This window comes from Dipodomys spectabilis, unplaced genomic scaffold (genome assembly GCF_019054845.1).
Source record: "Dipodomys spectabilis isolate Male_0828 unplaced genomic scaffold, ASM1905484v1 ptg000340l, whole genome shotgun sequence".
Taxonomy (NCBI): domain Eukaryota; kingdom Metazoa; phylum Chordata; class Mammalia; order Rodentia; family Heteromyidae; genus Dipodomys; species Dipodomys spectabilis.
The window spans coordinates 584,284-611,258 of NW_024871017.1; the positions used below are offsets into that span (position 1 = coordinate 584,284).

Here is a 26,975-nt window from a genome sequence, read left to right on the forward strand (position 1 = left end):
CGGACGCCTTGCGGATGCACTCACCGGCCCTGGGGTCGGCGGCCCGCGCTTCCCGGCAGGTGGCCCCGTGGAGCCGACGCCGGGCCGGGCGGTAACTGAGGCGCGAGCCGGGCGGGCGGGGTGGGGCCCGGGAGGGGCGGGGCCCGGGAGGGGCGGGGCCGGGCGGGGAGGGGCGGGGCCGGGCGGGGAGGTCGGGGCCGGGGAGGGGGCGGGGCCCGACGCGCGCCCACGTGACGGCCGCTATAAGAGCGCAGGGGGCGGCGCCGGGCGCGCTGCCGCCTGACCGCCGCAGAGCGAGGTCGGGCTGTCCGGACGCGGGACGCCGGGACCGAGGGGCGCTCAGAGAGGCGGACGGAGGGACGCACCGGCCTCGCCAGCCCGCGGCGCCCGCCATGGCAGGTACGCGCCCTCCCCGCCTCCCCGGCCCGGGACCCGCGCCCGGCCCGGCCGGGGCGCCCGGCGCGCTGCAGACCGCGGGGCCGGCCGCGCGGGGCCCCGGGGGCCCCCGAGTCCCCCTTCCGCGGGACCCCCGAGCTCCCCGCGCGGCCCCGGGAGGCAGGCCGCGGCCCCGGGGCCCGCAGCCCCGCCCGCCGCCGGCCCTGGCCGCCGCCCCCAGCCTATTTTTAGGCCGCGGTCCGGGGCGGCCGCGGCCCCGCCCGGCGCTGCGCCCTCCGCGTCCCCGGGCCGCGGCCGTCGGGCGCGGGAGGGCGCGGCCCCGCTCCCCCCTCCGCCCGCCGGCCCCGGGTGCGGGACCGGAGCAGCGGGGCCGGGCCTGGGCGTGGAGTGACAGGTGTCACCGTGGACGGGGGCGGGGGGGCGGATGGCGACCGCACGGGGAGCGAAAACGGCGCCGGGGCCGCGTCGGGTGTGAGGAAAGCCGCGCCCCGGGGTGACCCGTGCACCCGGTGTCCCCGGAGGACCGGGCCGCAGGGCCGACGTTCCTTGAGCAGGAAGACGAATCCATGTTGGCCCTCGGTTCCTGAGAGGCGTTTCTGGAGGTCGGTGTGTGTCCCCGTCTGTCTGTCTGTCTGACCGTCCACGAAGGAAGGACGGGCGGTCTCTGAACCCGGTGCAAGCCGGGAAGGCCTCCCCAGGAGCTCTCGGAGCTCGCTCGTGCGGTGGGGCCGGGAACTCGGTTCCAGAGAGAGGGAAGAGTCAGGTGGAGGACCTGAGTCGTGCAACCGGCCCAGGAACGGACCTCTGCTCCTGACAGACAGCTGGATTTGTGGATGAGTGAAAAGACCCCCCCGGAGTGGGGGCCCTTTCCCCACCCGGGGCCCTTGGAGCATTTAGAATGTCATCAGTGCGGGCCGCCCCTGGGAACAGCCGACAGCAAGCATGTGTGTGGACCAAAGGATTCCGCAGGCCCCAGACACCCCCAGCCCTGCAAGGCCAGGGGAAAGTAGTTCTTAATCTCCTGTGATCACCTGTTAATTGCCCCAAATTCACCCCCCCACGCCCCACCCCGGGTGCTAAGCTGCGATTTGGTGTGCTAACTCACCGTGTCTAGGCTGGATCTGATCATCCTCTAGCAAGGTGTTAGGCAACCCTGCTGAACTGTGGTCTTGAACCATTCATTCAGCTTGCTTGCTTGGCTGGTGTCTACCATTTGAGCCATGCCTCCCCTCCTGTTCTCTTGCTGGTCATTTTGGAGATGGAGATGGAATCTAGCAGGTTCTTCTGCTAGATTTAAACTGTGATCTTTGGGAAATGAGCCTCCTCATCTCAGCCGAGAGGATTATAGATGTGAGCCAGTGGTACCAGCTTACTGAACCATTCCTGAAATGACTACTCGGGGTTTTTCCCTGCCTTTACTGATGCAGTGAATTGATCTCCCAGGAGCTGATTCCACCTTTGCCCAGCACCAAGGCTGTACTGAGTGTGTTTTTCTCTGTGTTAAGATCAGGCCTTTGTGACACTGACCACAAACGACGCCTATGCCAAAGGTGCCCTGGTCCTGGGCTGCTCCCTCAAGCAGCAGGGGACCACCAGGAAGCTGGTCGTGCTGAGCACCCCCCAGGTCTCAGACGCCATGAGGTGAGCACCCCCCTGGCTGCCTGCCCTTGAGTGCTGACTCCCTTCTGTTTCTGGTTAGAAGTTGACCTGGGTGTAGAGAAAGATGAGAGTTGCTGAGTAGGGTTCCAGTGTGTGGAACCATTTCCTGTGTCTGGGGACATGCTCCTCCTTCCAGAGGCGTGTCTGACCTCAGCTGCTGACCTCAGCTAGCAGGTCTTGGGTTCATATGCTCCCTGCTTAGCCCGCCTTTCTGGTGTAACTGCTCACCTGCAACATAGTCTTCACTAAGACCTCTTTGAGCCAGTGGTTTTGCTAAAGGAAGCACAGTAAAGCACCAAGTACTTGTGGTTGAGTTAGTTTACTTTTATTATTATTATTATTATTAATTGGGATTTGAACTCTGGGCCTGGTACTTGCTGTACTATTTGAGCCCCGCCTCCAATCTGAGGTAGTTCATTTTGCTTTGTTGGGATTAAAATTTGTGGTATGACCAGAGAATCTGTGGCTTACCCCTGGAATCCTAACTACTGATAGGCTAAGATTGCTGGGATCACATTCAGGGCTGGTCCCGAAAGACAAAAGTTCATGAGATGCCTTCTCAAGGAAAAGCTGGATGTGGTGAAATACGCCTGTTTTCCTAGCTACCAGAGAGCCGAATGTAAGTGGATCGTACTAGGCATGCCTGGGCAGGAAGCAAGACTCTATCTCAAATAGCAAGCACAAATCAGGGCTGGAGGCATTGCTCAGTAGTAAGAGCACCTGCCTAGCAAGGCCAGCATCCTGAGTTCAAACCCCAGTATTGCCCCATCCCCACAAAAAATTGGGACATATGAATGAACCCACCTAGTTTCTAAGGCTAATAACTAACTGAAAAATTTCTGTACACATCAGCAGCTTTTTGTTCTGTTTATTTTTACCATTTTCTGATCTTCATAGGAATTCAGAACCCCCTTACATTAAAAAGAAAAAACATGTTAGCACGAGCCTGAGTCTGTTGGTGTGAATGTGAATCGGAAGCCGGACCCTTCCTTGTATCAACCTACCAACCACAGGCCACTTGTGCTAAGATTAGTGCCTTACCCAAGCCCTTCATACTGACCTCTCATAGACGCTTCCTAAAGTAAAAGCCAGTTAATGCTGGGCATGGAGAAGTGTGGGAGCTCACAGACCAAAGTGAGTTTCTCATTATGCCCACGGGTTACATGTCACCCCAGAACAACAGAGACCAGAAAGCCATGCTCCTTTGTTGCTCCTGGGATGCAAAGGTTCAGTCAGCTCTCAGTCAGTTACCTTAGCCAGAATCATTAGTTCTAGGCCTCATTGTGCGTGTTACAGGCAATATTACCCAGCATCATTAGCTAAAATACGCAGTGGTAAGCCAGAATCTAGTAACATATAATTGTCAAATGCATCGTTGCACAAAATATCATTGTACAAAGATGTGCTGTCCCCCGGGTGCCAGTGGCTCACATCTGCAAACCACACTAGCTGGGAGACTGAGATCTGAGGACCGTGATTTTATTTTGGCAGGAAAGCCCTAGAGACGGTCTTCGACGAAGTCCTCACGGTAGATGTCTTAGACAGTGGTGACTCTGCACACCTGACCTTAATGAAGCGGCCTGAGCTGGGGGCCACGCTGACGAAGCTGCACTGCTGGTCCCTCACACAGTACTCCAAATGTGTGTTCATGGATGCAGATACGCTGGTGAGTGTGGCTTGTGAGAGAAAGCGCAGGCATCCACGCCTGCTGACGCACCTCTAGGCCCCTGAGATGCTCGGCGAGACTCACCAGCGTCCTGACCGCCGTGACTTGCCGTAGAAGGGTCAGGTGGAGAGGGACAGTACCCCATCCATGACTGTGCTGGGTACTGAGTGAGAACTGCAGGAGGGTCTGCCAAAGGCGGTCCCAACAATGCCTCTCTCCCCTCTGCATCAGGTCCTAGCAAATATCGACGATCTCTTCGAGAGAGAAGAATTGTCAGCAGCACCAGACCCGGGATGGCCTGACTGCTTCAACTCCGGGGTCTTCGTCTATCAGCCCTCGGCTGACACCTACAGCCAGCTGCTGCAGCTGGCCGCTGAGCAGGGCAGTTTTGATGGTATGTATCCATGGTCTGCCTGTCCCGTCCTCCTTACCACTTCTAAGAGTGGCTCTTCTCAGAGGTGTCATTGCATCATGTACAAGAGATGGAGCAAGCATTTTAACGTGTGTGTGTGTGCATGCACTCACACACGCGTGCGTGCCTGTGCCTGTGTTTATGTAAATGCACCATTTTTCTTATAGAACATAAGATCAGTGCTGACTCAAATAATCTTATAGGCTTGCTTTAAGTGGTTTTTCCATCTTTAAAGAGTATGATAATTACAATGATTATTCAAAAGGAAAAAAAAGGTCTGGGTACTGGTGGCTCATGCTTGTAATCCTGGCTACTCCGGAGGCTGAGATCTGAGGACTGGCTTGGAGGATCAAAGCCAGCCTGCGCAGGAAAATACTGTTACCTCAAAATTACCTAGCAAAAAGTCAGAAGTGGAGGTAAAACTTAAGTGGTAGAGCACTAGCCTTGAGTGAAAAAGCTCGGGGACAGTACCCAAGTCCTGAGTACAAGCCCCAGTACCAGTGCGTGTACACACACACACACACATACACACATACACACATACACACACGGGTGCGTGCATGGATCTGTGATAGATGGTTTGCTGTTGGTGGAAATTGGGTTTGGTGTTGTCAGTTGGCCGGGGTCTGGGATTCGCTACTTTCTGAAACTTCCTTACAAAGTATAAGGAACTTTGTCTCAGTCTTGTGTTGCTGCTTGGCTAGTTTACAGTCTAAGCCAGTAGCTTTCAACCAGCAGCAATTCACTCCCCCAAAAGGACAGTTGGCAACGTCAGTGGCTGTTGGCAGGCCTGCTTGTTGGCATGTTTGTTCCTCTGTTGTGACAGGGTCTGGCTGTGTGGCTCAGGCTGGCCTCATACCCTCCATCCTTCTTTCTCAGTCCTCAAGTGATGAGACCACCACTGTGTGCTACCAAACCTGGCCTAGAGACATTTTTATTATCTCAACTGTTAACATCTGGCCAACAGAAAGGACAGCTCCCCTCCATAGAGAGCCCTCAGCGCCACCTGTCAGAATGCTGGGCTCCCTCTGTTTGGTAGGGGGATAGGAAAGATTGGGGTAGAGGACATAAACTGTATGCACATCATGGACATGCAGAATGGAACCCCTTATACAACTAATTGATTCTGTAAACACAGCAGGAATCTCCAGGCCAGAACACACACTCTATCTCACAAGACATACAGTCTTGTTTTAAGCAACTTAAGTAAGCAAATAATACATTGAACATTAATATTGGCCAAAAAGTGCATTTTTGCCCTTTTCACGTCTTGAGTTTCTGCTGATTTCCTTTCATAGAAAGGAATGAACGTTGTGTGTGAACTCAAGTTCAGCTGAAAGCTGTGGACTCAAGTTCAAGTTCACTGCTGCTTGCACTGTGACAGTTACCTCTGCAGAAAGGGAAGAGAACATTTAGCCAAAGTCCACTGTTTGTCTGCTTGGAGTGGCTTTCCTCTCCTCCTGTATGAAGGAAGCAAATGTGACCTGCCAGGCACCCATTGTAACTGCGCCCAGCTCCAGTGCTCACATTCTAAAATAGACCTGACTACCGCCACCCACCCAGAACATGACTGTCATCACACAGGGAGAATCCTGCGTCCAGCCCAGATGCGAAGACAGCCATGCACAGCTGAGCAGCTCAGGCTAGAGTTGTTGAGTCTGGCACTCAAAGCTGGGAGTTCAGCCTGTCTGTCCGCCATGTTCTGGTGTCCGTCCGCAGGCACTGGCCAAGCAGGTGGATCGGCTGGTACACAGGCTGGGTGAGGAAACCCTTCCTACTTTCCACCAGAAAGGGGAAGCACTGGGAGGGTCTAAGCCTGCTGGCTGCCTCACCCAGCTGCAGAGCCTCCAGCTCACCTTCCTTCCTCACCCTCACCTCCCTCACTCTCCCGCCGCCCTTCCCTTGGCTCCGCTCCCCACCAGGGATTGCACTTGCTCAGTTAACAGGAGTGCTTAGTGGAGAGTCAGGCCATCAGCCCTGCAGACGAGAACCCACAGGGAGTTGTCAACTCTCCAAATTCAGAGAAGAAGCCAGAGGCTCCTGGTGAAAATTGTGGTGTGCAGGGGAGTCACACGTAGCAAAGAAAGCTCTCTCCAGACTCAGGAGTGTGTCGCCAACTAGTACTGAAACTCGTGTTTAACTGGACGTGGTAGAGCCTGGTGATGAGCGGCACAATGGGGCTGGGACTGGTGAATGCTGACAAGCCCCTCTGGCTGCTTCTGGCTGAGCTCTGTGACCATGGTCAGAGCCCTTCTGCAAAGGAATGTGGCTGTCATTCTTCTCACCATCAGCCCCTCCAGCCTCCTCCCCGGCCACTGCCTGCGGCCCGGCAGCACCCCTCATATGGCCATGCATGCTGCATTCCTTGACTTCCCAAGTGTCCAGAGTGAGAACTTAGAACAGTGATGACACTGCCCATTCATGGCTGGCATCTTGTTCTCCCTACAGGAGGCTCTGCATCCAGTCTCTCTACTGTTCTGTATCTTTCCATTATCACTCTGTTATCTCAAAAGTGTCTTCATCACTGAAGTTCCGTTTCCCGAAAGCTGAACCCAGTTGAACTATTGTGTAGTCTCTACTAGACTAGCATTTTGTGGGACTGAGCCACCAGCACTTTGTAAGAAGCAGAGAAGGCTCCAGTCTTGTTCTCCGTGACAGGAAACTGAGTCCTGATATTGTGGGTGCTAGCCACAGGTTCACCTCCTGTACGTCCTCAAGAGAAATGAAGATGGTGTGCTTGATTCTTTGATTTTGAAGAACTGATCTGGATGCACAATGCGTTTTATTTTCCTTCCTTGTGTGAATCTAAAGTGTCTGTAACAAAGAAGACAGGAGCTTAGTGCTTAGAAACTCTGTCATCATCATTCCATCTCTCCTGTGTGCAAGCCCATCCTTTCTGACCTCTTTGGCATCTTGGCACTTGTTTTATTTACTGTAACCTAAATAATATGTGCTTTTTATTGGTGTACTGGAATTTTAGTCTATACTTGTGTTTTTGGAAAAGATAGAGAATAGGTTTGTTTTTGTTTTTGTTTTTGTTTTTTTTGCGAGGGGGTAGGGATGGCGTTGTCAGTTGTAGAGTTCAACTCTTGGCCTTGGCGCTGTCCCTCAGCTCTTCAGCTCAAGGCTAGTGCTCTATAACTTGAGCACAGCACCACTTCTGGTTTTCTGGTGGTTTATTGGACCTAGAGTCTCACAGACTTTCCTGCCCGGGCTGGCTTTAGACTGTGATCCTCAGATCTCAGCCTTCTGAGTAGCTAGGATGACAGGCATGGGCCACTGGCGCCTAGCTTAGGTTTAGTTTTAACATAAGCAGAATGTGTAATCTTCATGTTCCAGTTTCTGAGCAATTAGAGGTTCCTTGAAATAGAGTGTGATAATGTTTTGTTGTTGTTTTGGCTGAATTGCAGTTCAAAGTCAGAGCCTTACGCCTGTTGGGCACTTGCTCTACCTCTTGAGCAAGCCTCCAGCCCTCTGTGTGTTAGTTATTTTTCAGACAGAGTCTCATGTTTTTGCCTGAGTCTGGCCTTGGACCAAAATCTCCCTCTCTGTCTATGCCCTTCCATCTAGCAGGGCTACAGATGCATGTCACCGTGGCTTGCCCTGCTTGCTGGTTGAGGTAGGGTCTCACTAACTTTTTGCCTGGACTTGCTTCAAAGCACACTCCCTCCGATCTCTGCCTCTTAAGTTGCTAAGATAGCAGGTAGAAGCCACCATGCCTGATCTTTTTAATGTTGTAGATGATGTTTTACAGAACAAGATATGGTGCTAAACTTTATGAAAGTATGAGGTTGAGCCAGAGCCACCGTTGTCATCTTTGTAGTTAATGAGACTCTGTGCTATGCCTTCCTCCAAAATGGAGCTAGCCCTGGTCCGGTCTGAGCCACCTTGCTCACAAATATTCAAGAGTGCGTGAAATCCCAAGGTGGTGGATTCTGCCCTGCCTCCTCCTCCTGGGGTGGTCCTTGGCCAGCTGCCACACGAGAGGTTCTTGCTGCCCGCAGAGTGTTTTGTCAGCTGCCTTGATTCCTATCCTTAACTGATCGTTGATACACTACCTATGAGAAAGTGGAAACTGTGGGTTACATGCAGTGGCAAAGTAAGTGAACCCACAGAGAGTTTTTTACCTCATGGTACCCAGGAGTCTTTTTGAACCTAGCTCTCTGTTTTCTTTAGCGTCGCAGCTCTCAGAGATCCCGCTGTGGGCGAGAGAGACGAGGCGGGAGGGACCACCATGTGACACGTGTGTGTGTGTGTGTGTGTGTGTGTGTGTGTGTGTGTGTGCGTGTGTGCGCGCGCGCACGCGCAGGCTCCCGTGCAGCCTTTGACGTTTTCATTCATTCCTCAACAGCCCTGTGAGGAAGCCATGCATTCGGTGACCAGTATTTACTGATTGGCCTGTTTAACTACCACTGGGAACCTATTGTTGTCAGCGTCAGGATGGTGGTTTTCCTGATGTCCTGGAGCAAAGCCACATGGGAGCTGGAGTCCCTTTAAACTCTGTGGCTGAAGGTGTGTGTGTGTGTGTGTGTGTGTGTGTGTGTGTGTGTGTGTGTGTGTGTGTGTGTGTGTGTGTGTGTGTGTGCGCGCATGTGCGCGCGTGAGTGTGCGTGCTCCTACCTTGCAGCGTTCTTTACAGTAAATCTCAGTGGAGGAAGATCCCTGTCAATTTGGCGTTATTATGGATTAATTACTTTAAATTCAGTTCTCTGAGCAGACACAGCAGCTCATCTCACAGAGGAAACAGAGGCTGGGATCTTTCATCTCTGCTCCCTGTCATCCACAATGTCTGAAAGCACCTTGCCATGCTCAATCAGCACAGTCAGCAGCTGTGCAGCATTTTATGGGATCTAGGAGTTTTCTTGAGAGATTTCTCTGGCCTGCCTTTTGGTAGCAGGCCCACTTATTGTTTCAAGTCATTTTAGCCTCCAGGCTGAGCAAAGACGCTGAGTTTAAGGACCTAGAATAGATGTAAATAATGCAGATTTTTATCCCTGCCTCTGGAAACTTACGCTCTTTGAGACCTGAAAGACATTTCATAGCTGATGGTGCAGGTAGCCTCCTCTCAGTTGGTACAGATTCAGAGTGCTGAGATAGTCTGGGTCAGGAAGATCTGCCCGACACTGGGAAAGTAACGTTCTAGTTTAAAATGAGTGTCTCCTGGCATGTGTGCAGTAGTTTACCTGCCAAGAATCGCTCTTTAGATGTGAAAAAGAGAAGGTCTGGCATAACGTGGTGAAATAAATCAGTTCTTCTCACAACAGTAAATCAGTGGGTTACGGCCATTGAGAAGCAGGGATGGGGGAAGGGTAGGGCCTGGATCTTGCTAAGCTCGGGTTAATCCACTGATCCTGCGTAAACCCCAGGATGATCCCCAGCCCCGGAGCTGGGCCTCCCTAAGCTGTTACCTGGTGGCCATCAGCATGTTCCCTATAGGCCACACAGTTGTCTGCCAGGGTGCATTGTGGGAAGTGGGCTTCAGAGTGATGTCTGCCAGGGTGCATTGTGAGAAGTGGGTTTCAGCCTTGTCTGTAGCTTGATAATAGTTAAAAAGCAAGCAAAGGAAGAGATGCTTTGCTCTTCCTCTCTCTGCCCTCTTACTGGATGAGAATTGAAACTATGGCAAACTAGTCATTTCCTATAGAAATGACTTTTTTGTGGTAGTAACGTTTTTTCCCCACTGGTTACTTTTGGGCCAAGATCCCCCTGTCTGCCTGGACTGCAATCCACACACTAGTGGCTTCCAGCAGTAGCTCTGCAGACAGATAAGTGCTATCATGCCCTGCTTTTGTTTAGATAGTGTGTCCCAGAATTTTTGCCTAGGCTGACCTGAAACTTAATCCCGATGTCTGCCTGGGCAGCTGGGTGTCAGGCCTGCACTACCACATGCACTGGCGGCTGAGAAGGGGCTCGTGTGTATGTCCTGGCTGACTTCTGTCTCAGCTCCCTGGGATTCTAGACGTGAACCGCCAGTGCATAGTTTGAAATGATATTTTTACGTGCAGCATCCTCTGTTATAATAAATTTAGAAAGAGTCCTTGTCCAAAACTCTCTAGACCGGACCGTCTCAAGTTTTCATAGGCAAACAAGTCAAATGGATTCTGATTTTGCAGAAACACCATCTTGCATTTCCGCCAAAGTGAATGCTCCCACTTCATGCCCCTCCTCCTGGAGACTGGGCTGCTCCTAGCAGCAGAGGTCAGGGGCATCCTGGTTGCAGAGAGAGTGGGATTCAAGTTTAAGCTGGAGTTGAATGTCCCCACCCACCCACCCACACTGACCAGCCACCAGCCAACAGTCTGGCGAGCTTACAAGCTACAGAGTGATGAACACATGCACACATTTATGAGATGGAGCATTACGGTCTTGTGAAAACCACTGGACACACTCTCTGATGATGCTATGTCCTGTGCCTGGGCTCCTGACCCTGCTCAGAAGAGCTAGAAAATAACCATGTGGTTGTGAGCTTGCTACTTGCCCAGTGCCTGGCAGAAGGATGGCAGAGTCTGATATTTGCTTTTGTCCACAAAACAGTGCAGGTGTGCTGGCCTGCTCCCTCTCCTTTCTCCCCTGGGCTGCTGCTGGCTCCCTGCTGCTGGCTGATAACCGTGTTTGTGCTTCTGAGATGACTGGAATTAAATGCCAGAGGAAAGAAAGCTGCCTCAAAGTCTGAGGTGACTGGATGGAAGTCCAGTGGCTTTGGTAGTGGAAAGTCATCTGTCTTCCAGGGGGTCTTTTTAGGGCTTGCGACAGGCTCCTTCTGTTTTGCTCTGTAGTTAAAGGAGAGGGTATCGCTCACGCCACACATTGATCTTTCTGGTGGAGTTTAAACATTTGAGCGACCTTGAAATGTTTAGCTGTGCATTCGGGAAATGATAGCTAGGCTCTCTAGGCTGCAGAACTAAGACTTTACCTAACAAGTCACAAAACCCTCGGTGGTATTTAGCACTGTTGTCATTCATAGTGTGCACTCATGGTGACCCCTTGAGGTCCCGTCCGTGACCACAGCCCTGGCCTGTGCTGCCAGCTGAGCTGTGTTCTTGCTGGGGAGGGGGAGGGGGCAGTGCCCAGTGGCACGGTAGGCTGGCCACATCACATTGCTGCCTTCCCTCCCATTCCTGCTCACAGGACTGCTGTGCACGGGAGGCCGAGCCGAGCGGACATGGCCCTCTGTGGCAGAGGTGCCAGCAGAGGCGCGGGCATCAGCAGCCCGAGCTCCAGCTCCCAGGCATAGGAAGGTTGGGTCTGGAAGTCAGGCTGGCCGTGCAGGCCTCTGTGGAATGAGAGTCCAAGAGCCAGTCATTTTGAGTGGGATTATTCCATTTCTAAAGGATTTATAATGTGCCGTGAATGAAGGAGAAAGGGGGAAAAGCACCAGGCAAAGGAACCAGCTGTGGTGTGGATCCACACCTGTAATCCCAGCACTTGGGAGCTGTAGGCAGGAGGACTCTGAGTTGGAGGCCAGTCTAGGATACATAAGTGAAGGCCTGTCTCCAAGACCAAACGCCAAACAAGTGAGCATACTGTCCAGTTTCATAAAGTCAAACTAGGAAAAGCTACTGCTGTTGTCTGCGGATACACAGTACATGGAGTAAGTAACATAAGGAAGCAAGCTCACAATAAAACTCCAAAGTTGGGATGGAGGCCCCCTCTTGGCCAGGTGCTGGGCCTGGACGGGAGCCTCCCAGATGATACCCACAGCAGGCTGCTGATGCCTGGCTTCTTAACTTGGGCCTTGGGTGTGTGGCGTTTATTGGGCTCTTGGCTCCCTGTGGTTTTTGGTAGCACCAGGGTTGGTAATATGAGTAGAAGCGCATCGTGCTTGGAGGGAAAGTCTCAGGACGGCCCTCCTTCTCACCCCTCTGTATCCGTAGTTTTCAATCAAGAAAATAATACCAGGAGAAGTGGAGGGGAACTCCCGTGGTGCCGGTCAGCAGGTGCAGTCACCATGCTCATTCCTTTGGCCCCCACTCTGGGTGCCCTCACCCCGGACGCCTTGGTGTCTCTCCAAAGCCTCCTGCTCCTGTGCAGGTCGGGCTGGCCCCAAGGGCTGCTTTGCTCTGCCACTGTCCCCACCCTGCCCCGGCCCCAGCCCCACCGGGTCCCCCCCACCGGGTCCTCCACCCTGCCTGGCCCCCAGCCCTGCCCATGTTCATCTGGTGCCTCTCTGTAGCCCTCGGGTCATGGTTTAAATTGAACGCAGGGTCCCGTGGAAGCGTGCTCCTTTCTGAGCCGGGCCAACATGTGCCTGTAAGGCCCTGCACGACCACACGGCCCCCATGCCCTCCCCGATTCCCCTGCCACCCCACCCCACACAATCCCGATTCCCCTGCCACACACACACTCCCCGATTCCCCTGCCACTCCATACACACACTCCCGATTCCCCTGCCACCCCACACACACACACTCCCGATTCCCCTGCCACCCCACACACACACACTCCCGATTCCCCTGCCACACACACACACACACACTCCCGATTCCCCTGCCACCCCACACACACACACTCCCGATTCCCCTGCCACCCCACACACACACACTCCCCGATTCCCCTGCCACACACACACACACACTCCCGATTCCCCTGCCACCCCACACACACACACTCCCGATTCCCCTGCCACACACACACACACACTCCCCGATTCCCCTGCCACCCCACACACACACACTCCCCGATTCCCCTGCCACCCCACACACACACACTCCCCGATTCCCCTGCCACCCCACACACACACACTCCCCGATTCCCCTGCCACACACACACTCCCCGATTCCCCTGCCACACACACACACACACACTCCCGATTCCCCTGCCACCCCCCACACACACACTCCCGATTCCCCTGCCACACACACACACACACTCCCCGATTCCCCTGCCACCCCACACACACACACTCCCCGATTCCCCTGCCACCACACACACACACTCCCGATTCCCCTGCCACCCCACACACACACACTCCCGATTCCCCTGCCACCCCACACACACACACTCCCCGATTTCCCTGCCACCCCACACACACACACACACACTCCCGATTCCCCTGCCACCCCACACACACACACACACTCCCGATTCCCCTGCCACACACACACACACACTCCCCGATTCCCCTGCCACACACACACACACTCCCGATTCCCCTGCAACCCCATACACACACACTCCCGATTCCCCTGCCACCCCCCACACACATACTCCCCGATTCCCCTGCCACACACACACTCCCGATTCCCCTGCCACCCCACACACACACACACTCCCGATTCCCCTGCCACCCCACACACACACACACACTCCCGATTCCCCTGCCACACACACACACACACTCCCCAATTCCCCTGCCACACACACACACACTCCCGATTCCCCTGCCACCCCACACACACACACTCCCCGATTCCCCTGCCACCCCACACACACACACTCCCGATTCCCCTGCCACCCCACACACACACACTCCCCGATTCCCCTGCCACACACACACACACACTCCCCGATTCCCCTGCCACCCCCCACACACATACTCCCCGATTCCCCTGCCACACACACACTCCCGATTCCCCTGCCACCCCACACACACACACACTCCCGATTCCCCTGCCACCCCACACACACACACACACTCCCGATTCCCCTGCCACACACACACACACACTCCCCGATTCCCCTGCCACACACACACACACACTCCCGATTCCCCTGCCACCCCACACACACACACTCCCCGATTCCCCTGCCACCCCACACACACACACTCCCGATTCCCCTGCCACCCCACACACACACACTCCCCGATTCCCCTGCCACACACACACACACACTCCCGATTCCCCTGCCACCCCACACACACACACTCCCGATTCCCCTGCCACACACACACACACACTCCCCGATTCCCCTGCCACCCCACACACACACACTCCCCGATTCCCCTGCCACCACACACACACACTCCCGATTCCCCTGCCACCCCACACACACACACTTCCGATTCCCCTGCCACCCCACACACACACACTCCCCGATTTCCCTGCCACCCCACACACACACACACACACTCCCGATTCCCCTGCCACCCCACACACACACACACACTCCCGATTCCCCTGCCACACACACACACACACTCCCCGATTCCCCTGCCACACACACACACACTCCCGATTCCCCTGCAACCCCATACACACACACTCCCGATTCCCCTGCCACCCCCCACACACATACTCCCCGATTCCCCTGCCACACACACACTCCCGATTCCCCTGCCACCCCACACACACACACACTCCCGATTCCCCTGCCACCCCACACACACACACTCCCGATTCCCCTGCCACACACACACACACACTCCCCGATTCCCCTGCCACCCCACACACACACACTCCCGATTCCCCTGCCACCCCACACACACACACACTCCCGATTCCCCTGCCACCCCACACACACACACTCCCGATTCCCCTGCCACACACACACACACACTCCCCGATTCCCCTGCCACACACACACACACTCCCGATTCCCCTGCCACCCCACACACACACACTCCCCGATTCCCCTGCCACCCCACACACACACACTCCCGATTCCCCTGCCACCCCACACACACACACTCCCCGATTCCCCTGCCACACACACACACACACTCCCCGATTCCCCTGCCACCCCCCACACACATACTCCCCGATTCCCCTGCCACACACACACTCCCGATTCCCCTGCCACCCCACACACACACACACACTCCCGATTCCCCTGCCACACACACACACACACTCCCCGATTCCCCTGCCACACACACACACACACACTCCCGATTCCCCTGCCACCCCACACACACACACTCCCCGATTCCCCTGCCACCCCACACACACACACTCCCGATTCCCCTGCCACCCCACACACACACACTCCCCGATTCCCCTGCCACCCCACACACACTCCCGATTCCCCTGCCACACACACACACACACTCCCCGATTCCCCTGCCACACACACACACACACTCCCCGATTCCCCTGCCACCCTACACACACACACTCCCGATTCCCCTGCCACCCCACACACACACACACTCCCGATTCCCCTGCCACACACACACACACTCCCGATTCCCCTGCCACCCCACACACACACACTCCGGATTCCCCTGCCACCCCACACACACACACTCCCCGATTCCCCTGCCACCCCCCCCCACACACACACTCCTGATTCCCCTGCCACCCCACACACACTCCTGATTCCCCTGCCACCCCCACACACACACTCCCGATTCCCCTGCCACCCCACACACACACACTCCCGATTCCCCTGCCACCCCACACACACACTCCCGATTCCCCTGCCACCCCCCCCCCCCACACACACTCCCGATTCCCCTGCCACCCCACACACACACACTCCCGATTCCCCTGCCACCCCACACACACTCCCGATTCCCCTGCCACCCCACACACACACACTCCCGATTCCCCTGCCACACACACACACACACTCCCGATTCCCCTGCCACACACACACACACACTCCCCGACTCCCCTGCCACCCCACACACACACACACTCCCCGACTCCCCTGCCACCCCCCACACACACACACTCCCGATTCCCCTGCCACCCCACACACACTCCCGATTCCCCTGCCACCCCACACACACACACTCCCGATTCCCCTGCCACACACACACACACACTCCCGATTCCCCTGCCACACACACACACACTCCCCGACTCCCCTGCCACCCCACACACACACACACTCCCCGACTCCCCTGCCACCCCACACACACACACTCCCGAATCCCCTGCCACCCCACACACACTCCCGATTCCCCTGCCACCCCACACACACTCCCGATTCCCCTGCCACCCCACACACACACACACTCCCGATTCCCCTGCCACCCCCCACACACACACTCCCGATTCCCCTGCCACCCCACACACACACACACTCCCGATTCCCCTGCCACCCCACACACACACTCCCGATTCCCCTGCCACCCCACACACACACACTCCCCGATTCCCCTGCCACACACACACACACACTCCCGATTCCCCTGCCACACACACACACACTCCCCGACTCCCCTGCCACCCCACACACACACACACTCCCCGACTCCCCTGCCACCCCACACACACACACTCCCGAATCCCCTGCCACCCCACACACACTCCCGATTCCCCTGCCACCCCACACACACTCCCGATTCCCCTGCCACCCCACACACACACACACTCCCGATTCCCCTGCCACCCCCCACACACACACTCCCGATTCCCCTGCCACCCCACACACACACACACTCCCGATTCCCCTGCCACCCCACACACACACTCCCGATTCCCCTGCCACCCCACACACACACACTCCCCGATTCCCCTGCCACACACACACACACACTCCCGATTCCCCTGCCACCCCACACACACACACTCCCGATTCCCCTGCCACACACACACACACCCCGATTCCCCTGCCACCCCACACACACACACACACTCCCGATTCCCCTGCCACCCCACACACACACACACTCCCGATTCCCCTGCCACCCCACACACACACACACTCCCGAATCCCCTGCCACCCCACACACACTCCCGATTCCCCTGCCACCCCACACACACACACACTCCCGATTCCCCTGCCACCCCACACACACACACTCCCGATTCCCCTGCCACCCCACACACACACACTCCCCGATTCCCCTGCCACCCCACACACACACACTCCCCGATTCCCCTGCCACCCCACACACACACACTCCCCGATTCCCCTGCCACCCCACACACACACTCCCGATTCCCCTGCCACCCCACACACACACACTCCCGATTCCCCTGCCACCCCACACACACACACTCCCGATTCCCCTGCCACACACACACACACTCCCGATTCCCCTGCCACCCCACACACACACACTCCCGATTCCCCTGCCACCCCACACACACACACACACTCCCGATTCCCCTGCCACCCCACACACACACACTCCCCGATTCCCCTGCCACCCCACACACACACACTCCCGATTCCCCTGCCACCCCACACACACACACACTCCCGATTCCCCTGCCACCCCACACACACACACACTCCCGAATCCCCTGCCACCCCACACACACACACTCCCGATTCCCCTGCCACACACACACACACTCCCGATTCCCCTGCCACCCCACACACACACACTCCCGATTCCCCTGCCACCCCACACACACACACACACACTCCCGATTCCCCTGCCACCCCACACACACACACTCCCCGATTCCCCTGCCACCCCACACACACACACACACTCCCGATTCCCCTGCCACCCCAAACACACACACTCCCGATTCCCCTGCCACACACACACACACACACACTCCCGATTCCCCTGCCACCCCACACACACACACTCCCGATTCCCCTGCCACACACACACACACACACACTCCCGATTCCCCTGCCACCCCCACACACACACACTCCCGATTCCCCTGCCACACACACACACACACACACTCCCGATTCCCCTGCCACCCCACACACACACTCCCGATTCCCCTGCCACCCCCCACACACACACTCCCGATTCCCCTGCCACCCCACACACACACACTCCCGATTCCCCTGCCACCCCACACACACACACTCCCGATTCCCCTGCCACCCCACACACACACACTCCCGATTCCCCTGCCACCCCACACACACACACTCCCGATTCCCCTGCCACCCCCCACACACACACTCCCGATTCCCCTGCCACCCCACCCAGCGCCCTTGTGCAGAGGACACCCACCTCTTGTTGTTATCAGCCCTAGAGCCCCAGGTCTGGTGTCTGGTCACATAGTAGCTGCTCAGTAAACACTAGTTGAATTATATGAACTGGGGAATGGCCACTCCCAAAACCATCTTTTATAAGGGTGACATGGGACCTTGAAACTGTGTATTTTTTGTTGTTTTGTCGGTCGTGGGGCCTGAACTCTGGGCCTGGGCGCTGTCCCTCAGCTCTTCAGCTCAAGGTTAGCACTCTACCACTTGAGCCACAGCACCACTTCCAGCTTTTTCTGCTTATGTGGTGCTGAGGAATCGAAACCAGGGCCTCATGCCTGCAAGGCATGCACTCTACCACTGCGCCACATTCCCAGCCCTAATCAGTGACTATTTTGAAGATCTGGTTCCATGCTCCTGTGAAGCTTGTGAGCTGCTTGGGGTCCACTAGCCATGCTCTTTTCTCTCTCTTTCAGGTGGGGACCAGGGCTTACTCAACACCTTTTTTAGCAGCTGGGCCACAACGGATATCAGAAAACACCTGCCTTTCATTTATAACATGAGCAGCATCTCCATCTACTCCTACCTCCCGGCGTTTAAAGCGTGAGTGTGTGTGCATAATGCCCTGGGGCACCTCTCATCTTTCTGAGGGAAGTGAAGTTGAGTGAAGTTGAGCTTTTGTCTGATATGATGCAGGGTGCAGTTCGGAGGAGCTGATCTTGCTGCCTGTGTGTGGGGTGAGCCCCAGGGCCCTGGCGTGCGGTGGAGGACGGGGCTTATCCAAAGCCTGGTGCGGCCCTCTCCCCAGTCATATACACACACGGTCAAGAAGGCAGACGGACCCGCTGTGGGTGCGCGCCTCCCTCCCCCCCGCCCCACAGCTGGACAGACAGACCCGCTGGGGTGCATGACTCCCTCCCCCCTGCTGGACAGACAGACCCGCTGGGGGTGCACGCCTCCCTCCCCCCTGCTGGACAGACAGACCCGCTGGGGGTGCACGCCTCCCTCCCCCCTGCTGGACAGACAGACCCGCTGGGGGTGCATGCCTCCCTCCCCCCTGCTGGACAGACAGACCCGCTGGGGTGCACGCCTCCCTCCCCCCTGCTGGACAGACAGACCCACTGGGGTGCACGCCTCCCTCCCCCCCTGCTCCCCTGCTGGACAGATAGACCCGCTGGGGGTGCACGCCTCCCTCCCCCCTGCTCCCCTGCTGGACAGACAGACCCGCTGGGGGTGCACGCCTCCCTCCCCCCCTGCTCCCCTGCTGGACAGACAGACCCGCTGGGGGTGCACGCCTCCCTCCCCCCTGCTCCCCAGCTGGACAGACAGACCCGCTGGGGTGCACGCCTCCCTCCTCCCTGCTCCCCTGCTGGACAGACAGACCCGCTGGGGTACATGCCTCCCTCCCCCCTGCTCCCCTGCTGGACAGACAGACCCGCTGGGGTGCACGCCTCCCTCCCCCCTGCTCCCCAGCTGGACAGACAGACCCGCTGGGGGTGCACGCCTCCCTCCCCTCTGCTCCCCGGCTGGACAGACAGACCCGCTGGGGTGCACGCCTCCCTCCCCCCTGCTCCCCGGCTGGACAGACAGACCCGCTGGGGTGCACGCCTCCCTCCCCCCTGCTCCCCGGCTGGGCTGGGCGTCGTCACCCTCAGAGGGGTGCACCTCCCAGACACCCAGGGGTCAGCAGGACTCAGTGGTGCCGCTGTCAGGTCAGAGCTCTGGAGACAGACTCAGGCCACCTTCTGGATGGCCACTTGCTGGCTGGGGACCTAGCACGGTGGTTCCACATCATCCTGGGTGCCCAGGAGCGGGGGGGGGGGGCGGGGGGACCCGGCGGGGTGGGGCCACTCACGCCCAGCTGAGGGCAGTGCAGCCCTGTGCTCACTGGAGCCACAGGCAGGAGGAGCCCCACCGGCCTTTCCCTGCTGCGTGGCTCGGCCCCCGCCCCACTTTGCGGGTGCAGACTGAGGAGGGAATCAGGACCCGCTCGGGGCCGTCGGAGGGCGCAGTGAGCGGGCCAGGCGCCGTGTTGCTCTCGCTGTCAGCCTTAGCCCGGGTGCGGCGGTGCTTACGTTCCCCGGGGCCCAGGCCTGTTCTTTAGCTCTGACTCGTGCCTGAGGATCTGAGGAGATGATTGGGCTTCTCTGTCAGGTTGAGCAGGCAGGGCGGCCCTCTGCTGGGTGGCTCCCATCTCTGCTCCGTGTGCCCGGGCATTCCGTCCTCCTGTTTCCTGACCCAGAACTCGCAGGGTGGGGGGCATGCCCACCCGTGCTCATAAGCACGCTGCTCCTTGCAGCAGAACGACTTCCTGTGTGGTCCCTTTGGGGGACAGGCCTCCCCCAGCACCCCCAGATAAGGACTGTGAGGATCTGATCCCCATGGCCTGCCTTCATGCTCAAGGAGCAAACCCTGAGCCATGCCACCTGCATCCTGAAGCAAGCAGAGGACTCACTCCCAAGAGCCCGGGAGAGGTGTCTGCAGACCTGGTTTGTTGTCGTGGGCGTGGCCCCTCGGCTGAAGCAGTAACAGGGAGCTGTGCGACACAGACGCCCTGCATCCTGGGCAGGTGCTGGCCGCCAGACACGATGGGTCTCGTCTCCCCGTGACTCAGCTTACCTCCACGGGCTGCCCACCTTATTACCAGCATGGGCAGGTGCTGGCCGCCAGACACGATGGGTCTCGTCTCCCCGTGACTCAGCTTACCTCCACGGGCTGCCCACCTTATTACCAGCATGGGCAGGTGCTGGCCGCCAGACACGATGGGTCTCGTCTCCCCGTGACTCAGCTTACCTCCACGGGCTGCCCACCTTATTACCAGCATGGGCAGGTGCTAGCCGCCAGACACAATGGGTCTCTTCTCCCCGTGACTCAGCTTACCTCCACGGGCTGCCCACCTTATTACCAGCATGGGCAGGTGCCAGCCGCCAGACACAATGGGTCTCGTCTCCCCGTGACTCAGCTTACCTCCACGGGCTGCCCACCTTATTACCAGCATGGGCAGGTGCTGGCCGCCAGACACGATGGGTCTCATCTCCCCGTGACTCAGCTTACCTCCACGGGCTGCCCACCTTATTACCAGCATGGGCAGGTGCTAGCCGCCAGACACGATGGGTCTCGTCTCCCCGTGACTCAGCTTACCTCCATGGGCTGCCCACCTTATTACCAGCATGGGCAGGTGCTAGCCGCCAGACACGATGGGTCTCGTCTCCCCGTGACTCAGCTTACCTCCACGGGCTGCCCACCTTATTACCAGCATGGGGCACTCTGCCTTTCGGGAGAAGTTGGTCTTGTGTTTCTTTTATTGTAAGGCTGAACAAGAAGCCAGTGGGGCTGAATTAACCCCGGGGGGGCGGGGGGGAGAGGAGGAAACTTGGAATCTTAGTCCTGTCTCTCAAGAACTCGGTTGTTTTAATCCTCTAAGTGAACTTCCCAGAAAAAGGTTGAGATCCAGAGGATGAAAATGGCTTCTCCCTAGAACAAAGCAGGGGTTCTCGTCTGGAAGTCTCCGGTGTGTGGCTTTGCCATGTTTAGGTGACGACCAGGCCCACTGGCCGGGCGTCCCCACCGGCGGGCGGCAGGGGTCAGGCCGGCTCCCCACCCCGCATCCGCCCTCCTCGGTCAGCTGTCCCAGACTGCACAGAGCCAGGCCAGGCGTCCCCACTCCCCCCCGCTCCCCTCCCCTTCCCCAGCTCTCCTCCTTCCTCACCAGTGGCCTTGGGAAGAGAAGTCTGGAGAAAGCCCTTGGGAGCCTGTCCAAGTGTGTCTGACAGTGAAGGCCGAGAATATGGATGGCCATTTAGGGCCGGAAGGGCATGCAGCGGGGCGGGTACGTGGAGAACAGCGGCTGTGGGTTCTCACGTGGGTGGGATCGAGGTGCAGGGGGTGGGAGAGGAGGGGCTCCACACAAGGGTCAGAGGCAGGCCGTGTCGGGGACACCGAACGCACAGCCGGCAGGAGAGACGGTGCGGGGGCAGTGTGGCCAAGTCTAGGGAGAGGCCAGCACCAGGCCACGCACGTGGCCGGCCAGGCCCCAGTGTGTGTTGAGGGTCTGGGCTTTAGCAGTTCTCACTTCCAGGGCTCTCCAGAGAGCACATGCAGGGCAGCTGGAAGGGGCTCGGCCTAGGGGTGGGAGCTTCTCCCACGCTGCTGCACCCCTCCCCTGCCCCCGTGGTTCCCTCCCCTTCCCCCCCCCCCCCCCATGGCCCTCCTCACTAAGATGCTTTCCCCAAGCCATGCTTCCTGGGAGAATGGGGATGCTGTGCGCTCCTGCGGTCCAGCTCCTCCTCCCTTCCCTGCAGTACACCCGCGTTTCCCAGCCGCTAAGCCACTCAGGAAAATTCTGTCTCATCTTTTGGTAACATAGGGTCACCGGGATTTATTTTCACGGCTCACATAAGCAGTCTCAGTGCTGGGTCAGGTTCAAACCATGTCTTGTGATCTGGACGGCTCTTTCCAGATTCTAGCAAGTTAAAATTAGAACATTTATTTTAAGAGATGTGTGCAAGCTGAGACCAATCCCCGTGCTGGGGCAGAATGAATGGCCACGGGTCTTTAGAGACAATTGGGAGAGGCCCTGCATCTTGTTTTCATTCCTGGCTGGCAGTTGGGTATGAATCAGGAAATGGGCTCCGCTCCTCTCAGTGAGGCCCCCGCCTGCCCTGGGCCCGCAGTTCAGCTCCCTGCCTCCCAACCCCACCTGCGTGCGGCCTTCTGGGGACACACGCCACCCGAGAGGGCCCCGCGCCCCTCCGTGAGGTGTGCCCCAGTTGCTCCTCTCCTTCCCCCCCGCCCCGCTTTTCTATTATTTCCCTTAACTTTCTTCTCATTTTCCCCCCTCTCCTTCCGTTCCTTTTTTCTTTTATCCTCGCCTCCTCTCCCCCTCCACCTCTCCTTTCCCTCCCCTCCCCTTGTTCACATGCTAGGCCAGTGCTCTACCATTGAGAGTCATTGCCAGCCCCTAAAATAGTTTAAGCATGAAGCAACTTCTCGTTTCCTGCTGCTTCACTCTCTGTGGTATTAGGTGTTCAGGCATGAGTAGTGAGTCGACTGGGATGGTAGGCTGTGCCCGTCAAGGAGGACGGTGCTGGGTGCTGGTGGGAGCTCCGCGCCTCGCCTGCACGGTGGGTGCGGCTGCGTGGTCCAGCTGTCTTGCCTCGCGCCTTCTGCCCTGCTGCTTGCTTCTTGGTCTGGGTTCTTGGCTGAGCTTGGTGCATTGGCGTCTCTCCTTTCAGATTCACTGTTTGTGGGTGGGCATGGCCTTGTGGATGAACAAATGACAATTCTGGAAGTGTCTCACAGCGAGGCTCCGGCTGGGCGTCACCCACGGGCGGGCAGCCCTCTGTACCACTCAGCTTCATGCCTTGCTTTCCTCAGTTGTTGTGGAGGTAAACTGAGGGAGAGCACGTGACACTAATCTGTACCTGGCACATTCTAACAGCCTGGTCTTGGCAGCCTTACCTGCCACAGCTTCCATTTGTGGGATGTCAGGAGAGCAGGAGAGCAAGGACTGAAGCTCACAGTGCATCCCAGTTTTGGTTTGTGCTCAGTAGCACTGCCACTGTGCTGACTGTGGCAGGCTTGTCTTAGGGACAGGCTTTCTACACCATGGGGGCAGACGTTTAGGGACAGGAGTTCTGGCCCACTTGAGCTTTTCCGAGCGGCTGCGCCCTTCCTGCCTTGGCTGCTGCTTTTACACAGGGTCTTTAGCAGGCTGAATCATTTAGAAAGCCATTCCCATGGTTACAGCGAAGCTGCCTCCTCCCCACCTGCCAGGTGGGGTGCCGCCCACGCCAGCATCCACACCTCCAACCGTTTCCTCCACGTCTCTCCACAGGTTTGGCGCCAGTGCCAAGGTTGTGCATTTCCTGGGACGTGTGAAGCCATGGAATTACACTTATGACCCCCAAACCAAAAGTGTCAAAAGCGTGTCCCACGACACCCCTGTGACTCACCCGGAGTTGCTCGGCCTGTGGTGGGGGCTCTTCACCACCTCCATCGCCCCTCTGCTACAAACCTTCGGTCTGACCCATGGCCCGGGCTCATACCTGAGTGTGGTAGGTCCTACTTTCTCCTCTCGGCATTCATGAAAAGCTAGTGCTGCACTTCTGAAAGGGTGGTAGAGCAGTGCCAGCACGGAAGTGCGCTGTGTGGAAAACTCTAGATCTGGGAGCATGGAGAGGGACTTCCGTGGGTTTCCACACACTCACATGCTGCAACTGTGCGTTTCCCTGCTCCCTGTCCACAGACAGGTTCTGAAATGATCCCCAAAGCAGTACGCGTCCAGGCTGGGCTGGCCACTCAGTGGTCAAGTGCCTGCCTGGCACGTACAAAGTCCTGGGTGAGCAGGAGAGCAGGGAGGCCCCCATTCAACACTGCAGGAACCGCTTAGAAAAGCGTGTGTGTGGTGAAAACCACAGCAGTGTGGACACACGGCGGGTTCCTAGGATGGTGTGGAGGTCCCAGCGCCAGTCTCCGGCGCTGCTGCCGGGCCATGGAGCTCTCTCAGGGAGGCCCACAGTAGCGACTGTCTGTCGTGAGCACGTTTTCTGAGGCAGCTTCTTCTATGGATGGCTTGGAAGAGGAGCAGGAATGTGATCTGACACTAAGACACGGAGAACAGGAGGACACGAGCGGACTGGAATCAGTTACCTCCCTGGCCACAGTGACCAGAGATCCTTCCCTTTTCTACCGCAGATATTGTCCTCATGTAACTTGCTACCATTTGTACAAAATGGAGACTTGAGAGGAGAGGAGGAACTCGCTCCACCTTCTTACTTCACTGCTGCATGCAGGCCATAGCATCACACTTGCCCCGCACCTGGAGCAAGGCGCTCAGTAACTGAGCCCCGCTCACCTAACCCTACCACCACTCCACTCCATCCAGTATGGGCTGTCCCCCTCCCTTCTCCCCGAAAGAGGAGAACCTGGACTCAAATCCAGGTCAGAAAGACTGCAATCCTTACGAAAATTCAAGGTGGGGCCTGCCTGAGGTCTGTGTGGATGGCAGCGCTGTTTGTGATGGGCGAGGGAGATTATGCTTGAAATGCCGACCTAGGCACAGACGCCCAGAATCTAGCCTGGGAGCTTGCTGTAGCTCACAGGCCCTGGGCGGGGTGACGGAGGACCATTCCTGTTGCAAATGGGGTGGAAGGCGCCTGAGCCCGGGCAGCCCCTCCCGCGCTGCTCGGCCACACCCTCCATGGAGACAGACCAACAGACAGGCGTTAGAACAACCAGTGCCAGTGTTTATCGTTCACCCCTTCTAGTACCTAAGTCCGGAAGTCACCCCACTTTCCTTCCTTCAGTGCAGCAACTTACCTAGGTGTTGCAGCCTTTCTGGGCAGGTCCTTAGCACCTGAGGTATCGCTTTGTTTAAGTTCTCAACCTTTCCAAGCCTACCCAGACTGCGAATTTATCTATCACCAGGCTTGTGTTCATTCCCTTGCCCGCCCGTCTTAACGCTCTCCAATGAACTGTTTGCAGCTCTCAGATTGGCCTATTCACTGGCTTTCTCTTGTGGCTTCTGTAGAAAGGTATGCAGAACTTAAACATTACCCCAGTTACTGTTCTATGTCTCCACTGAGTCGAGAAGTCTTCATTTTGTTAGGAGAAACCGCCATGCGACCCTTGTATTTTTGTGTCTTTCCCCGTGTGCTCTATGTAATTATTTTCATTTTGCCACTCTGCATGACAGTCCACCCTGACTCTTCTCACCTTTTTCAGTTGGCTGCTTTCTTTCGCACGGTCTCGTTCCCAGCTCTCAACGTCTCTCATGACGTCTTCTTCTAGGAGCAGGTCTCCGGAGCCGTCTCACACCTGTCCCTCGGGGAGAGCCCCGCCGCACCCCAGCCCTTCGTGTCCTCCGAAGAGCGGAAGGAGAGGTGGGAACAGGGCCAAGCCGATTACTTGGGAGTGGACTCCTTCGATAACATCCAGAGGAAACTTGACACTTACCTCCAGTAGCGGCACCGCCGTTCTCTGTGGACAGCCCGTCTCAGGCACTTGTTTCTGACAAGGCTCATAGTATCTAGAGCTGGGTTGCGAGAGGTCTGTTACAGTTGTGGAGGCTTGCACTTACTAGATTAAGGGTTTTGCACGAAGCAGGTGAGAACTGGGCAGAAGTGGTGAGGAGCTAGGCAGCGCAGCGTCTCCATCATCTCACGCTTTGAGGGCGTGCAGCTCTTAGGCTTGCTGTACACATCGGCTTTCTCTGGTTTAGCTAGTGGTTCGGGAACTCTTGCCATGCTGACTGTGGTACTGGGTGAAGGAGACGCGGTATCACACTGTGGCGATGGCTAGATTGAACTCTACCGTGTTTCAGATCCGAGCTCCACGCTCTCCTCTCACATGGCCCACCTCTCTCTTGCTTACACCTTCACTTCTGGGGACCTGCCTTTTGGAACTGCCTTTAGTGGCACTGCCAAGTGAGTCTTACTTACACAAGACTACCCATAAACGGTGCGTCAGTATTCCCTGCACCTCAAGGCAGCATGTGGAAAAGCTTTTGCTCAGTTCTGTGTATTTGGAATAGTAGTGTGTTCTGATGGCTCCCTGCAGTAGCATCCTATATGAAAAATAAAGACTTATCATGGTATCTTGGTGGTTTAATTCAGTATTCCCCACTTCATGCTTGAACATGAACAGGTCATGTTAAATTATTTGTAATCGGTCAGGGTGTAAAGCTTGACACAGGGATCATGCTACCTAGGAGATTTAAATCTAATGTTCTCCACATGGTGAATGGAGAGCGCAAAGTGAGATGAGACTAGTCTGTCATCCACCCAGGAGTTACTCAGAATACTGCAACCTGAAAACTATCAGGCTGTCAGTCAGTCACCTTTCAGAACATCAGAATCAGCACCAATGCCTTCTAGAGTTCTTATCTCAAGTAAACAGTTAGCAAGTTTACAGATGATGTTAGGTTGCAAGGGATGGCAAGCGAGGGAAAGGACTGGCCCAAAACACCTTCAAAACTGACATCAGAAGTAACTGCAAAGGAGAGGACAAAACTTCTGAGTGGAAGAACGAGCTGAGGTTTGAGCGGAG

The 26,975-nt window shown here is 56.8% G+C and overlaps 1 protein-coding gene across 1 annotated transcript; it reads left to right on the forward strand.

The window, feature by feature from the left end:
- Positions 1 to 320: 320 nt before the first annotated feature.
- Positions 321 to 26,523, forward strand: Gyg1 (glycogenin 1). The gene is made up of 7 exons (XM_042665659.1): positions 321 to 399; positions 1,902 to 2,037; positions 3,547 to 3,721; positions 3,953 to 4,115; positions 18,404 to 18,530; positions 23,764 to 23,983; positions 25,719 to 26,523. The coding sequence occupies exons 1-7, from the start codon at positions 393 to 395 to the stop codon at positions 25,890 to 25,892; spliced, it is 1,002 nt and encodes a 333-aa protein (XP_042521593.1). The 5' UTR covers positions 321 to 392; the 3' UTR covers positions 25,893 to 26,523.
- The last annotated feature ends 452 nt before the right edge of the window (positions 26,524 to 26,975 follow it).